Genomic DNA, 16388 nt, shown 5'->3' with positions numbered 1-16388 from the left:
TCCGGGGGTTTGTGTTGATTAAGGCCAACCATATGGCAGATCACTTTCAATCAAATCTCATCCATTTTTAAAACGATTCAACCACAAAACTCACGGAATTCGGGGACATAGCTTCCCATTGAAAGTTGTCCCACAGATGTTGATACAAATTCGCCAATCTTAACGTTCCATCCTTTTTGAGGGAAAAATCTGACGAAGGTTTGAGAAAAACTTAACACTGAACACTGACTAATGGCCGACTTTTTACAGGTGTGAATGGGAACTATTCTTGGTGCATGCAGGAGGGTACAGAGATAGTGCATGTTGAATCTGATAACAGTAGCTGGCTAGATAAGGAGTTATTGTCAAATATCCGGTACTTTCCAGTTTATTACATCAAACAGATAACCCTAGTGCTATCTATCAGTGTATGTAATCAAATCAAATCATTTATTGTCACGATTTAATGTACATACATATAACAACGTCAAATAACTACGAGGGGCAAATCAAATATAAATGGTAATTTTCAAAATTATATTTATTGAATAATATTATACAGAAACTATACCTTCAACATTGTTCAATGTAGTCTCCTGCATTATCTACACACTTCTGCCACCGATTTGGAAGCTTGAATATTCCCTGTTCATAAAAAGATTGAGGGCGAGTTGTTAACCAATCACGCACATGCTTTTCGACGTCTTCATTGTTTTCAAATCGTTTTCCTCCAAGTGATTATTTCAGGGGCGCAAACAAAAAATAGTCACAAGGGGACAGGTCTGGACTGTAAGGAGGGTGTTCGAGAGTTTCCCAGTCCATTTCTTCCAATTTATCCCTTGTCAATAATGCGGTGTGAGGCCTTGCGTTGTCATGGAGAAGGATGACATCTCTAATGGGCACACCTCGTCTTTTGTTCCGGTAACTGGTTTTCGCTGACTGTAGCACCTGGCAGCAGTAAGCCGGATTCACTGTTCGTTGATCGTGAAGAAAATCAATGAGTAGAACTCCCCTTGAGTCAACTAAAATTGTTGCAAGAACTTTTACGGCTGAGAGACGAGTTTTGGCTTTCACTGGGCAGCCTTCATCCTTCCTTCGCCACTCCTTACTTGCCATTTTCGATTCGGGAGTGTAATGGTGGACCCACGTCTCATCACATGTGACGATGCGCCTCAAAAAATCTTCACCTTCTTCTTGAAATCGTTGCAGAAGTCTCCCAGCAATCTCTGACCTGACCTGTTTTTGATTTCCGGTCAACAACCTCGGAACCCAGCGAGCACTAATTTTTCTGAAGCCAATGTGGTCTGTGGTTGCAGACTGAACACTCCCGTAGCTGATACCAATTTCCGACGAGATTTCTTGAACAGTTAACCAGTGATCACCTTCAACAAGCTGTCGAACCGCACTAATGTTGTCATCTGTAAGACTTGACCTTGGGCGTCGACCGTGACTTTCGTTTTCAACACGTTCTCGGTCATCCCTAAATTCTCTGGCCCACGTATACACTCAATTTTGAGACAGAGTAGTGTCCCCAAACTGTGCCTGCAAACGAGTAAAAATTTCTGAAGGCTTAACACCTTCATTTGTTAAAAATTTTATGACGATGCGTTGCGCAACAGATGGATGTACATCTCGCTCGGTCATGGCTGTACTGAAGGCAGAACACAACGCTAGTGTGAAGCAAGCAGTTCCTCCCCACTCCTATTAAGCAAAACGACAATCGCCCACAGCCGCATCACGTCCGAACGTGTTTGGTACAGTCAACAGCAAAATTACTGTTTATATTTCATTTGCCCTCGTATTTGTCTAAAATAATCTATTCAAAATTGTCTCTTAATACAGTATAATAATCATTAACACTGTACAGGCAAGATTTGAGTAACAATTTTTTTACATAGTTCTTAAAATAAGTTCTACTTAATCCTTTTATATCTGAAGGTAATGCATTGTACGGCTTAATTCCTTGATACTTGAAACTGGATTTGGTGCTTGAAAAATTACATTTTGTTATTACTAGATTATTTCTATTATGTGTATAGTAACTATGAATATTACTTTGGTTAGAAAGGTAGTTCAAATTATCTTTTACATACAAGAGCACATATAATACATAAATAGAAGGCAGTGTTAAAATATTAAGTTTTAGAAAAAGAGGTTTACAGTGTTCATGGTTAGGAACATTACATAGCAGCCTTACTGCCCTTTTTTGTAGAATGAATAGCTTGCTTGCAGCTTGTGAGTAACCCCACAAAACAATCCCATAGATTAGAAAACTGTGGACATACACATAGTACATATGCAGCCAAAAGTTTGAGGAAATAACATCCTTTAGAGATCTAATTAAAAAAAATTGCCTCCAGCAATCTTAGATGCAGCATAATCTATGCGAGCTTGCCATTTAAGATTAGATTGAATGTATAATCCAAGAAACATGAGACTGATATCATTTTCACTGGGCCTATAAGCTAGTGTTATTTGTAAATCCCTAATATGACCTAAAGCTAAAGGAGCTAAGAAAGGAAAACAATTCGGACCTTGTAAATAAAGCTGACAATAAGCCTAAAGCTCTATGGAAAGTAATTAACTCTGAGAGAAAAGACAAAGTGACCACCCCCCTCCCAGATAGCATAAGTGTAGAAGGAGAGATATAAAGTACACCTGACAGTATTGCAAACTCTCTAAACAAGTTTTTTTCCACAATAGCAGAAAAAAACACTTTATCATAATAAGAACCAACGTGGAAACTCTGTAGAATCTGACACACAGCACCCATTTAACCAAAAACTGCAGTTCTCTAACGCCACTGAAGAAGAAGTAAGAAACATTATTAATACAATGAAACCAAAAACTTCAGCTGGAGAAGATGAAGTAACTTCTATAGTCATTAAATTCTGTAAAAACGAAATTATAGCACCCCTCACAACACTAATCAACAAATCCCTAAATGAAGGCATCTTCCCAAGCTGTCTGAAAGTGGCCAAGGTCTACCCTAAGCATAAAAGCGGCAAAACTACTGAAGCAGTCAACTACCGGCCCATATCACTGACATCAAATTTCTCAAAAATCTTAGAACGAGTAGTAATTGGCAGACTTAAACAGCATCTCCAACAGCATGACCTTCTGACTACAAGACAACATGGATTCATAAAGAACAGGTCAACAACAACAGCGGTAACACAACTTGTTGAAAGCATTATTGATAAACTGGAACATGGCCAAATAGCAACCAGCATACTGCTTGATTTCAGCAAAGCATTCGACTGCATTGATCATAAAATTATTTTAGAAAAACTTAATATCCTTGGTATAACAGGAAAAGAAGCAAAATGGTTTAAAAGCTACCTGAGTGACAGGAAACAACTAGTAGAGCTCACCTCTGAGGTAAACAACAAAATACAGAGAGTAAAATCTGAAGCTTTATCAATGTGTAGAGGCGTTCCTCAGGGATCTGTACTTGGACCAGTGCTTTACATACTTCTAGCTAATGACTTCCCAAAATACCTAGAGGAATATTGTGAAGCAGTGATGTTTGCTGATGACACTGCCCTAATTATCGCCAACAAAAAAATGGAAGACCTTGAAGTAAGCAGTCATATTGCTTTCAATATGGCAAAACAGTACTGCTACAAAAATGACCTAGTGCTTAATGAGACAAAAACTAATCAACTCATATTCACAACAGTTTCAAATAATTATTGTGGACTACCAGAACTAGAAACTGTGTCATCAAATAAGTACTTAGGCATCATACTGGATAACACTCTTTCCTGGACCTTACATGTGGACCATCTATGTCAAAAACTAAACTGCGGGCTATATGCTGTGTGAAGATTAGTGCAGATAAGTGACAAAGCAACAGCGCTGACTGTATATTACTCGTTGTTTGAAGCACACCTAAGATATGGGCTCGTAGTATGGGGAGGCACAAGCGCAACAAATCTGCAAAGGGTGTTAGTAATACAAAAAAGAGCAATACGAACATTAAAAGGACTAAAACCACAAGACTCCTGCAGGGAAGCTTTTAAAGATTTCAAGATTTTGGCAATAACCTCACTATACATACGTGAAGTTATAATATATGCTTTAAGATCAGACCAAGCCAGACTGGTGGATCAACATAACTACAACACCCGACACAGACACAACTTTCAACTACAGGCACATCGACTCAGCTTGTATGAAAAGAAGCCTTTTTATCGAGGTGCTGCCTTCTTTATCTGGCTACCAAAAGACCTACAGAAACTACAGGATAAACAGTTCAAGAAAGCACTCTCAGACTGGCTCTTAGACCGATCCATATACACCATACAGGAGTTTCAGGACTGGAGGAGTCTATAGAACTGAAACTACTCTCATTATTATTGTTATGACGCAACACTGTACTCAATGTATATGTGAATAAAGATTGATTTGATTTGATTTGATCCTGAATTTTTTTGTTATTAACACATAACTTGTTAGCTGCACACCAATCGTTTATAATCAAAGTCTTAGAACCAACAATATTTTTACATTCAATGTCTGATTTAAAGCTGACTGTGAGCCCCAGGTCATCAGCAAATAAATAGGCGCTTACACCACTCTCGCCAAGATTAGAAGGTCACTTATATAGGCAATAAATAGAGTTGGACCTAAAATGGAGCCTTGTGAAACACCATAATTAACAGGGCGAGTTTCAGAAATAGAATCATTTAAATTTAAATAAACATAAATGTAACAATCTACATATCAACCAGTCTTTATTTCCAATAAATATTCATTGTACTTTACCTGAACAAATCCCACTTCTGATGGTTCCTCACTTTCTCCCTTTTCTTTCTCCGCTTTCTCCGCCAGAGCTCTGATCATGACTTTCTCTGTCTCCCTAGCCTCCAGCCGGAATATGCTCTCTTTCTTGTCTTCCAGACCGATCTTGTCGATCCTACAACAACAAGCTCAAATACTGTTAGTTTTAGAGGAAACTAAACAAATTATTTGCTTTAGTTGTGTTACACCACTAAGACGAAAGATACTATTGTCTATTGAAGGTAATTTGTGGTCCAAGTGTAGACAAAACTAAAGTTGTGATCAGAAAGTGTGATAAGGAATAGGAGCATGACAAAATTGAGTTAAGGATGCACAAAGGGTCTCTGTACATGAAAGTCCATTAATAATGATAGTGGATATAATAATAATGATTAAATTTTTCATAAAAAAAATAATATATAAAAAATAATTATTATAAGTACAGATCTGCAATATTTAGCAATAATTCTTATTTTCAAACCACAGAATTCATGAAATAATTATGTTAGTTCTTGTTTTTTTGGCAAAATATCGTAGAAAATCTGCTCACTTCAAGAGTTTGAACAATTGATTTCAGGGAGTAGGCGAGACAATAATTGTAATCTCTTTAAAGGTAAATGATTATTGTGTGTTATAAAAACAGACACACAATACCTTCAATTTTATTTCTTCTTAAGTGAATGACTAACAAACAGAAGATTACGGGTAAGTTAAAGTAAAGAAATCATTACAAAGCACTGTGACATGCACGTCCAGAAACATGATATCTAAATTATGTGTAAAGCTCAAATAAATAAGCTTCTGATATCTTATTACCTTCAATTTTTAAATCTTAGTAGTGATGAATTCACATTTATAGTATCCAGTGTTCTATCTCTTCTTGTAGTCTTCTCTATCCCTCTTAAAAATCTCATTTCTGCAGCTTGCAATCTGCTTAAAAATCATTTTTAGTCCACGTCCACGTCTCTGCTCCATATAATAAAATTGGTTGGAAATAAGATTTATACATCAATACTTTTGATTCTTTCCCAATGTTCCAACTCCACACAATCTTCTTTACCATATTGAAAAACTTTCCGTTAGTTCCATATAGAATAAGGAACGAAATAACCAGAGAAAGATTGAAGGTAGTTTCACTGCAAGAGACAATGGAAGGAAGAAGAATACAGTGGATGGGGCATGTGAAGAGGATGGGAGATAATAGAATGCCTAGAATAGCACTGGAGAAGGAGGAAGGAGGAAGAAGACCAAGAGGAAGACCGAGAGGAAGATGGGAGGACCAAGTGTGGAAGGACATAGAGAGAAGGGGACTACAGAAAATACAGGTGGATGAAGAGGAGACATGGAACGATAGACTAAAGTGGAGGAGGCTGTGTACGACGACCCGTGAGAACGGAAACGTCTAACGATGATGATGATGATGAGTATCCAGTGTCTAAGATAAACTGTAAAAGACAAATTTTCTCTGATGGATTATTTGCGTAAGAATAATTGTTACGAATGTAACATGAACAAAGATATTTCTTATTTTAGGAATCGAGTGATTTCAGGACACAATTTAACACACATATAATGTTATTGCTCAGATATACATGGGTGGAATTATGATATCATCTGAGATTTCCGATTCACAACACATTGAAACATTGTTAAAATTTTAACTTAAAACATTTTAGTAATAAAAATATCTGCCATGGAGCAGATCTAGTAACAAAACCAAACACATAAAACAAAAGCACTTGCAAACTTTCCATATATACAACAATAACAAGAAAAACCTTAGATGTCATCGAGAAAGAAAATAACTTCAACAGAAGGTACAGCACTAAATTGTCAAAAAGTTGGCAGCCTATGATAAAGAAACCATATATACTGATCATTAATTGGTTATAGTGGTTTAGTTTTAGCCAATCACAACACAGTTCCATCCCTTTTAATTCAGCAATATAATCAGAATTGTATTACTGGTATTTTCGATTTAACATCTGTTGACTGGAGATTGCTCTTAACAGGAAGACAAACTATTTAAAGACTAATTGCGTTAACAATATTTCAATTCGGTGTGAATTAGAATGATTGTTTCAGTTTGATGTAATTATAAACCAACTGATAACAACAAGTGGTCAGTCAGAGGTCACGTACTTGTCATATATTATGGCGTGTAGTCCCAGCTGCTTCAGATGTTTGATGGTGACCAGGTCGTTGTTGTCATCACCCCAACAGAACAACACCAGCCCAGCCTCCTTGACCAAGGCTACTTGCGATGAGTCCCTTAACAGGTCCTCTGTATGGACATTGATTCCCTGCACAAAATCAGTCACTTATTTTAAAAACCGGTGACACTATTAAATTTTTCGTATTTAAATGGATTAATTTTGTTTTTTGCACAAATTACTTGTAGAATGAGTGTGGGTGTCCTGTGTAGTCTTGTTAGAGTTTAATGTGTACTCTGAACCACTTGGGTATTGCATTAGCTAATGTATTCGTTAGAATCAATAACAATGACTTTGAATTCTTCTTCTGACAAATAAATGACGACGCTAAGTCAATTCTGAAAAATTCAAAATTTACCTACTCATTACGTGACTGTACCTGACCTTATAACTCATGTAGATACTGTAAATATTTCACATTTCCATCTTCATTAGTTCTTTTTGTGCCTGATTACAAAATTGCCCAAATTTTCTAATTTAAATGCCTGTACTTTCCACATGGAATGATTAAAACAAAATGCTTCTACTTTTTCTGTAGTTATTAAATAAACGTTATTTTGGTATTATCCAGAGGCCACTATTTTTTATCAGTTTTTCTTACCAGGGACCTAAAAAAAATTACATTATAAGAAATAACAGCCTTTATTTCTAACTGTGAGAAAATTACATGTTATCATGACAGTTAGTTCTTGATTTTTTCCTTCTGAAATAAAGCGTTGTTGGCAAGGAGGCCACTCTGTCCCCATTTACTATATGTTATTATGCTGTAAAAAATACAAAAAGTTACAATAGACATTTACGAGCACTCACGTGATTTCAGCTTGAATTTACGTACTATCTCAAGGGATATTTTTCTTTTTTGCCAGAAGTGTGGGGTGCTACTGAAACCCAGACTGATGGCCAGGGGCATTTCCGATCAGTCCTTTCTCAACCTCAGAATATATTCCAGTCCAACTATAGTCCAACTTTTCCTATGTCAGATTATGTTGAACGATCTAGGATGTGATCTGAGGTTGGGTATAAGAACTTGGGTATAAAATTAAAGGCAGCAGACTGGTTCTGGAGTTACCTAAATGACAGGAAACAGTTAGTAGAAATTCACTACACCAAGAACAACTTATTACAAAAAGCCCAATCACAAGTTACTAATGTACAGCTGGGAGTGCCACAAGGGTCGGTGGCAATACGCAGAATAAAACAAATCAGCAGCAAAGATTCAGCTAAAATTGCTTACTTTTCATTGTTTGAGTCACATCTCAGATACGCATAGCTGTGTGGGGAGGTGCTACTAAATGCAACATGGAGAGAGTCCTCAAACAGCAAAAGCGAGCAATAAGATGCCTAGCAGGACTCCAGTTTCAAGAAAGCTGCCGTGAAGCATTCAAACAACTGAAAATCCTCACCATAATAAACCTCTACATTCAAGAAGTGATCCTGCATGCTGTTAACTCAGGACAAACCAGAAACAGAGACTTCCACCACCATCACACTAAGACTACTTTATTCAGAAAATGAATTCTTAAATAATTTAATTTAAATAGAAATATGATATGTACTATATGACGCAATGTACTATTCTCAACTGAATATGTCAATAAAGAATTTGTCTATTGTCTGTTGTCTATTGTTGTGAAAGTACCGATGGGAAATTCTCTCGGCCATCAGTGTGGGCTTCGATAGTGCCATCTCTCACTTCTGGAAAAAAAAGAAAACCATCCCTTGAGATAGAACTCAAATTCAAGCTCAGATCATGTGAGCGCTTGTAAATGTTATATTTAACTTTGGTACTGCTAGTAACACATTTATCATAACCTAATCTAAATCTAATTATAGCGCGTAATAACAAGAAGTAGATAGGAGCAGAGTGGCCTCCTTCTCGCCGAAAACAATTCCTTTTGGGAGGTAGGAAACAATAACCGATTATCATAATAACTTGTAATTTTCGCAGTAAATAAAATAAAGTCTGTTATTATTTCTAATAATGTAGTTATTTTAAGCTCTGGTAAGAAACTGTTCCAAAAATAGTGGCCTTCGGATAATACCAAAGTATCTATTAAACCTATCTTAAAAAGCTATATATTGAACATAAAAAATAAATTCAAACCCCTAAATTTCTTTGCACTAACCCCAAAAGCAATAATTTGTAAATAATATCAATACATACATAATTAATAATTTACAAGTTGACACTAACGTTTTTACAATTTTAACCTAACATTATTTTGAAATCAATAACTACTGTATTTCAATTACTAATTTGTACATAAAGTCAATCAATATACACAAATAACTAACCAGAAATTAACAATAACTAAATCAACGTTAATTCTTTTTCCTCTCCTAGATGACTTACTTTTAACACATTGGAGTCTGGCTCGCTATTTGCTGTTTTTATAACCCGGTCTGAAAAAATTATTGGTTTTCAGATTTTTTTTTTAGAAAACTGTTAAATATTATGTATAAGATATTATATTTTCTTGAAAGTTCTATCTTTCCTCTTTAAAATGATATGTAAAACTGTATTCCTATAAAATCTAATTAATTTTTTTTTTAATTCAAAACTTACATTTTTTGAAGAAAAATAAAAACTCCCGCATGTCTTGTGTTACTTGAAAACTAACTTTTGAATAAATAAAACAAGTAATTTAATTTTTTTTAAAGGCATTTACTATATACATATTTACAAATAATTATTTTAATTGCCAAAAAAAATTCAAATGCTAAAAAAAATTATTGTTGTCGTAGACAGACTGACGACGCGCCAGGCCACGTCAGCGGATAAACAAAAGCCTCAAGCGGGTATGACGTAATAGCGCCTAGCGGAATTTTTCTGAACTAACCATTAAAGCTGGCTTTCTAATGCAGCAGACGGCACTCGAATATCACTCGAGCAACTCCGTATATCAATCGGCAAAGCTGTGCTCGAGTCACGCTCGAGCGCCGGCCGGGGGTTTAAACAATGGCGCTCGAGTCTGGCTCGAGCGTAGACTCGAATGTTTTAAAATAAATATTTTTACAAAAGAAGTTGTTGAGAGAGCAAATTTTAACATGCAGTTAATGCACAAGGTTAAAATAATTACATGTTGAAATTTTCTCTCAACTAAAACTTTCAATTATTTACAAGAACTGTATTGGCTATTCCCCAAAGGACCCAAACTGTTGATACCATTAACTAAAAAAAACTCAATATTACAAGCCAATCAGATGTTATGCCAAGTTATCTGGCACATATACAATTCCTCATATTACTAAGTATTCATATTATCTTAGTAAGTATTTTGTTCTAAATTGATGACCTTACCAGTATGCCGAGACTGACAGCAAAATGTACAGCCATAGGAATACTCTGACATCGCTGGTCATGGTACGGCGGGTACTTGCTGGTAACTCCTTGGGTCAGGAACATCACAGGATACTTATTCTGCTTCAGGCGGATCCTAGAAGAAATATGCCCAAGTGAGAAACAATAAAAGTTAACGTCATTTTCAATTAAACTACCAGCAATCAATAAAGTCCATGTATCAGTCTGTCAGATTTTGTATAAACTCATTACTTCTCTATAGCTTATACCAGGGCTATTCCAGAAGTAACCACCATTTAGTTATTAAAAATACGCAATCATATAAATATATTTTATTATATACACTTGAAAACTACATACATATTTTCTCTATTTTTCTACATAATTGCCATAAAGATGTAGGCACTTATCATATCTTTTAATGAAGACTAACAGAAATGTCTTCATCAAAAAGTTCTGCTGTCTTCACCTTTAGCTAGCTAGTGACAGTGTCTCTGAGTTCATCGTCGACATTGAAACGCTTACAGACAAGCCAGTGGTTCACAAATTTATCCGTAAGCTTAGAAATCAAGAAATCTTTATTGTTTTTAAGCACTCATGACAATGCAATGGACGTCACTTTTTCTTATAACTAAATGGCCTACTCCTATCACACCTTTAAAATTGCATAAAATGAAAATAAAAGTAAATATGGTGTTAGCAGCACCTAGTTAAATATATATATATATATATAACATATATAAAACATTATATACAGTATAAATTAAATAGTAAATAAATAACAATAAATAGATAACAATAAAACCAATAAAAATAACAACAAAATAAATTGAACAGCAATAACTAAATAACAGGAGATATATCTATTAACAAAATATTAATTATTAAAAAACTAAAGTACTAATATCACAGGTTAAGTAGTCATTTAAAGAATAAAATGTGTTAACAACAAGCCAATTACTTACAACATATTTAAATCTACAAATAGACGTAAAGGTTGTGAAACATCGATCTTCTCCAACTGCTTCGTTCATAATTGTCAAGAAGTTCATATTCACCACTGATAGATAGCCTGTCACTCTTTTGTTGTGGATATTTGTTTGTCCACTTCCACGCACAAACAAACTCACGTACACTTCCTTCACCCACAACGGCACAAAGTTCCCTTTGAATAGCTGCCACCGAATATTGTTTTGCTGTAAATAACCTATTACACCACGCACTTTGCATTTGGCGGGAAACTCGATTGCAGCACACATTTTACAAAGCTACAAAAAATGAAGGAGTGATTGTATAAGGTTCTAACTGCCATGGCTGACCTACTGCATAGACCTGTGAGTAGGAGAGAGTGCTACCCCCATTACTACCAGCGCTGTAAGCGAACAGTGGTCACTTTTAGAATAGCCCTCGTAATTTATTAAATGTTAGTTAAATTTATAATTAGAAATTCTGAAATTTTTCAATAACCACACTGTTATAGAAACACTTACATGGAACATATATCAGGATGGAAGCAAGAGAAGACGATGTTGCGATTGCCTGCGTAATTTAGAACCACTTCAAGCATGACATCAAGGTACAAGTTGAGGTCAAACGGGTGATATAACTCGTATGTCCCATCCTGTAACATAAAATATTATCACTACAAATCAAATTTTTAAATTGCAAGAAGTCGCTAGGTTGCTACCAGTATTGCAGGTGCTACCATAATCCTAAGTTAAAGATGCACACAGCCTCTGATTCTGTAAGCTAGAAAATATTTACACTACATTTTTAAGGGTTGTATGTCTGTACTATCCTCTTGGCTAGCTAACCCTCTCTCACTACAATAGGTAAAAATAGTGTTTTCATTAATCAACATGTCAAAGTTTGTACTTTATAATGTTTTTATCAGGAATATTATTTTTATATTTCGTATTAATTGTATTATTTTTAATAATGTTTACTTTAATTATTAAACTCAAATCTGTGCATAAGTTCGTCAATATCAATTAAAAACTAGTTTTTGAAAATACTACAATTAAAGCTTGTACAGTTATTTTAAGATTTATAAAACAATTTCATGCCTTATTTGTGTTGAAAAAATATAATCACTTTGACACATTGTGTATTTAAAATATTTTCATATTTTAGGTGCAAACAATATTTGTTAGTATTTTTAGAAATCATGTCTGTGCATAGTCTTTGAGACTATGCATAACAATAAATGTCTCTAACCCAACATGACTATCACAGAGTTAATAGTTCAAACCTTTTAACACAAATGATTTAATAACAGGATCTTTTTCAATCATCGTACACTAGTCAGTTACATTTATTACAGTTTGGCTTTTGGTCATAATTGGTTTTCTGTTTTTAGTTCCAATTAGTATTTCCTTCCTGTTTCATTGGAAGATCTTTCCCTATGAGCTTGCATAGGTCTACTTAAATTTGTTCCACCATTAGTTTAAATATTTTATAAACATAAATATAGATATTTTATATATATATATATATAATAAACATTTGCTTTTCTAATCTCTAATCTTTGCGTCCCAACAGAGTTGGATGCTCACCTTAAGTTGCATAGTCCACTTCACTTCAATGTTGAAGCCAACCGTAGGGTCCAACACCTCCAGTGCTTGCTGAAGAGTGGGAAATGGTTGGTGGTCTTCCAAATCTTCATCGAAGAATCTAGCATGCTTGTTGCGACCTTCCTCCAAATGGTATATCTGTTAAAAAGATAATTGTGTGTGTTTAAAAACCTATAATTTGGTTTGTAAACTACAATTTTTTGTTGAATGAGGAGCTCTTCTTATTGGTCAGTAGAAGAAAAGACACAGTTGTCTAATAATTTTGAATTTATGTGTCCATCTTTGATGTTGAAAGGCCTTGTGCAATAAATTAATAGTATTATTTATCATGTAGAAAATATACAAAAACTTACGCCATAAATACAGTTCAACTTCCTCCCAATTTAATGATGTTACTTTCTGAAATTTTATTTTACAATTATTGCAAGTATATTCTGCCTTAATGAAACTAATCTTTTTAATACAGATGTTGTATAGCTATGTTATCAGCAACCAATTAATCCTAGAACTGGCAGTCGTAATTTGAAACGCATTAAACATCACTTGCTAATTACATCATCTTACGAACAATCTTCATTAAAATCGTAATAAAGTTATATCATTGTTATCGGCAGATTCCGCACTTTCTTCTAATCTACTCACTTTTATACATAAAATGTTTCTTTATATTTTACTAGCCGCTAAAAGCTAAAGGTGTCTGACACAGTATGCAATCTTGACAGCTGTTGCTGTTTGAGTCAGCTGGATTCTGCTCTGTTTAGTTTGATGTTGCTTTCGTTTTGTATTATAAATAAACATTTTCATGAACAGCATAAAAATCTGGATATTTTTTGTGTTTTGGTTGTGATTTCTATGCGCTGCAGAAAACAAAAAAACTTTTTCTTAAAGAAAATAAGAAAAAAAATGTTTAGAAAATAAAACAAAAACTGTTTTTAAAAAATAAAACAAAAACACCGTTTTTAGAAAATAAAACAAAAATCTGTTTTTAGAAAATAAAACAAAAAACTGTTTTTAAAAAATAAAACAAAAAACTGTTTTTAGAAAATAAAAATTTCAACTTTCCATGAATGTAAGTTACACCCTATTTGTATTTCTTTTACAATATAGGGCACTTTATCCTAAATATAATTATATACAACACTTTATGTTTTGCATAGTAACTGGTTTTTAGTTATTTTTTTAAAACTCTGTACAAGGGATTAAAAAAAGCTGTGCCAGTTAAGGTTAAAATGCATACCAGCTGTAGGGTTAAAGGGTTGTTAGGAGCTATCTATAGTAAACTGACCTTGAGTCCCCCCCTCCCCATAAGACCAATGTTATACCTCATACACTTTGGACCCTTAATTTTAGACTGTAGTATTGTGGAAAATCTTTTATTTTAAAGATAAAATCAACACACATACAAACGTTTTTGTAGTTCGTTTTGTAAAGTATATGCTTTTTTAATATTTAAACAATGAAATAAAAAAGGTTTGATTTTTTTATGAATGACATATTGAAAAAGGTAAATAGATGTGTATTAATCTATAAAATGAGACATTTCTCTTACTTCTACAGTTAAAAATAACGTCGTAAAAACTTTGTTGTTATGAGCCTACAATCAAGCGCCAGTACAACCGGCTCAACTTACTTTCACTGTTGTTATTTGTTTGAGTGCTTGTTGTTCTTTTCTCATAAACATTATTTACATTAAATATACATTTAGAACCAAAAGAATTTATAAATAATGAAATAAATGTATAAATTGGTATCTTCACTTGAAGATTTACCCAGTGATTACCAGATTACCAGGTGTTTCTACAAAATGGACATGCTATTTTTTGTTCAATTAACTTCCTTAGTCTGCACAGAAACACACTTAGACATACAGGTTGTGCAAAAATAAAGTGTAAGGGAAAAATGAATCAAGCCAGAGGAAATGCATCCAGGAAGGGCTGATAAACAAGCAGGATATTTGTCTAGTGAAGAAAGAAAGAATATTCACATCATTACATTATGTTAACAAAAATGTCACTAACAATTTGAAGACATGTTGGTTTTTAGACAAGAACCAATGATATCTAAAGATTTTGTTTCACAATTAACATACTGTAAATAAGAGAACCTTACAAAGCTGCTCGCCAATTCAAGGAAGATTATAGCAGTTTCAAGGTTAAATTCTACAAGTGTGTTCATTGGAGAAAAGAAGGGTGAGTTTCATTGGTCATTGAGCACAAACGTAACATTGGACCACCAGGTTTTAAATGCTACCTGGTCAGTCTGTTCTGAAAGAATATGCTCTCAGTGTATGCGTACAAATATCTGAAGAATTTATTGCACAGAAGCTTTTGAAATTAAAAGTGATAATAGCATCATTAACCCATTGCGGGCGAAAGGCACAGCGTGTGTACGCTACCATTCAGCGGACTGGAGGTTGAGAGGCAGTGACGAAGTGTGCTCTATTCAGCGTTTGCATGCTCTCAGCTAGGTGTGGTATTTAATTGCTTTCACATTAATACAAAAAACATCTGATAGAGTGAGCTCATACGTTCTGTTACACCACTTTTGTTTGTAAATGGCGTTCTGTCATGTGTTTCGTTCACTTGAATACGAAAGCTATTCAGAGAGTAAGGAACGTTTTGGAATTTTAATTAAAACCAAGTAGAAGAAAAACATTTGATCATATACATGTGAAAGAGGAATTAAAATATTATTTCTATACATAAACACTATACAAATTCAGGCACTTATCATAGCGGTGGACAAACTATGGATTTCCTGTGACATAGAATTCTGCCACCTGTGCCTTTTAGCACCCATCTTGCACAAAATTTGTGGTAGCCTAGCTTCTGTGAAAAAATTTAAAACAATAAACTCCTTAAATACCTGTGAGAAACATAGTGAAAGCTCAATTATTGTGAAACCGCGGTTTTCACAAATCTTTTCTTCAACTTTGGTGACCAGATGGGCAGTCACAATGCTCAAATGTCCACTTTTCTCTTGATTATAAACGTTTGATCTGCTATTTTGAAACTGAATGTACCACTTCCTGATAAAACTTTCAGTCATTACGGTGTTCCCATACACTTCTCAGAGTTCCCAATGAATTTCTATCGGTTTACATTTTTTTGCCAACAAAACATTAATCAAAAACCACACTTCACAACTGGTGGGATTTTCAATTGCACCACACATTTAAAATTTGAATATAAAAAAATAGATGGTGCAGAGACTTTTCTGTTGTCACGGCTAGACACTGACTGAGGTGCCGAACACGAACACACCAATATATATATGCGTTTGACACGCACCTGGTGGCGTCAGGTGGGAACGTTCCTTACTTTCTGAATAGCCGTCGTAAATATTGGTAAAATTATTGCTTTCCTATTTATTAGTTTGAATTATTCATCTAAGATATGTATGAACAATAACAATTAAAATGTTTTAGAAAAGCAATTAGTGCAATAAAGAGCTGCCGCACCAATTACCACTGCTAATGATTCTTTCTATCCAGATGCCAAGCACTGAAGTTTATCGCCGCCTGCAATGGGTTAACAA

The 16388-nt window shown here is 34.5% G+C and overlaps 1 protein-coding gene across 7 annotated transcripts in view; it reads right to left on the bottom strand.

Annotated features, from left to right (window-relative positions):
• LOC124364298 (glycerophosphocholine phosphodiesterase GPCPD1-like) overlaps positions 1–16388 on the bottom strand; it is a 60667-nt gene that overhangs the window by 6985 nt on the left and 37294 nt on the right. For all 7 annotated transcript variants that reach the window (XM_046819663.1, XM_046819661.1, XM_046819664.1 and 4 more), the window contains 5 exons: positions 12834–12989; positions 11769–11899; positions 10279–10414; positions 6907–7067; positions 4750–4900 (listed from right to left, as the gene is read on the bottom strand). In XM_046819663.1, coding sequence (XP_046675619.1) covers positions 4750–4900; positions 6907–7067; positions 10279–10414; positions 11769–11899; positions 12834–12989 — 735 coding nt within the window. The remainder of the gene's footprint in view (positions 1–4749; positions 4901–6906; positions 7068–10278; positions 10415–11768; positions 11900–12833; positions 12990–16388) is intronic.

Source organism: Homalodisca vitripennis, chromosome 6 (genome assembly GCF_021130785.1).
Source record: "Homalodisca vitripennis isolate AUS2020 chromosome 6, UT_GWSS_2.1, whole genome shotgun sequence".
NCBI lineage: Eukaryota > Metazoa > Arthropoda > Insecta > Hemiptera > Cicadellidae > Homalodisca > Homalodisca vitripennis.
The sequence above is the reverse complement of the archived record's forward strand: the minus strand, read 5'-3'. Positions and strand labels throughout refer to the sequence as shown.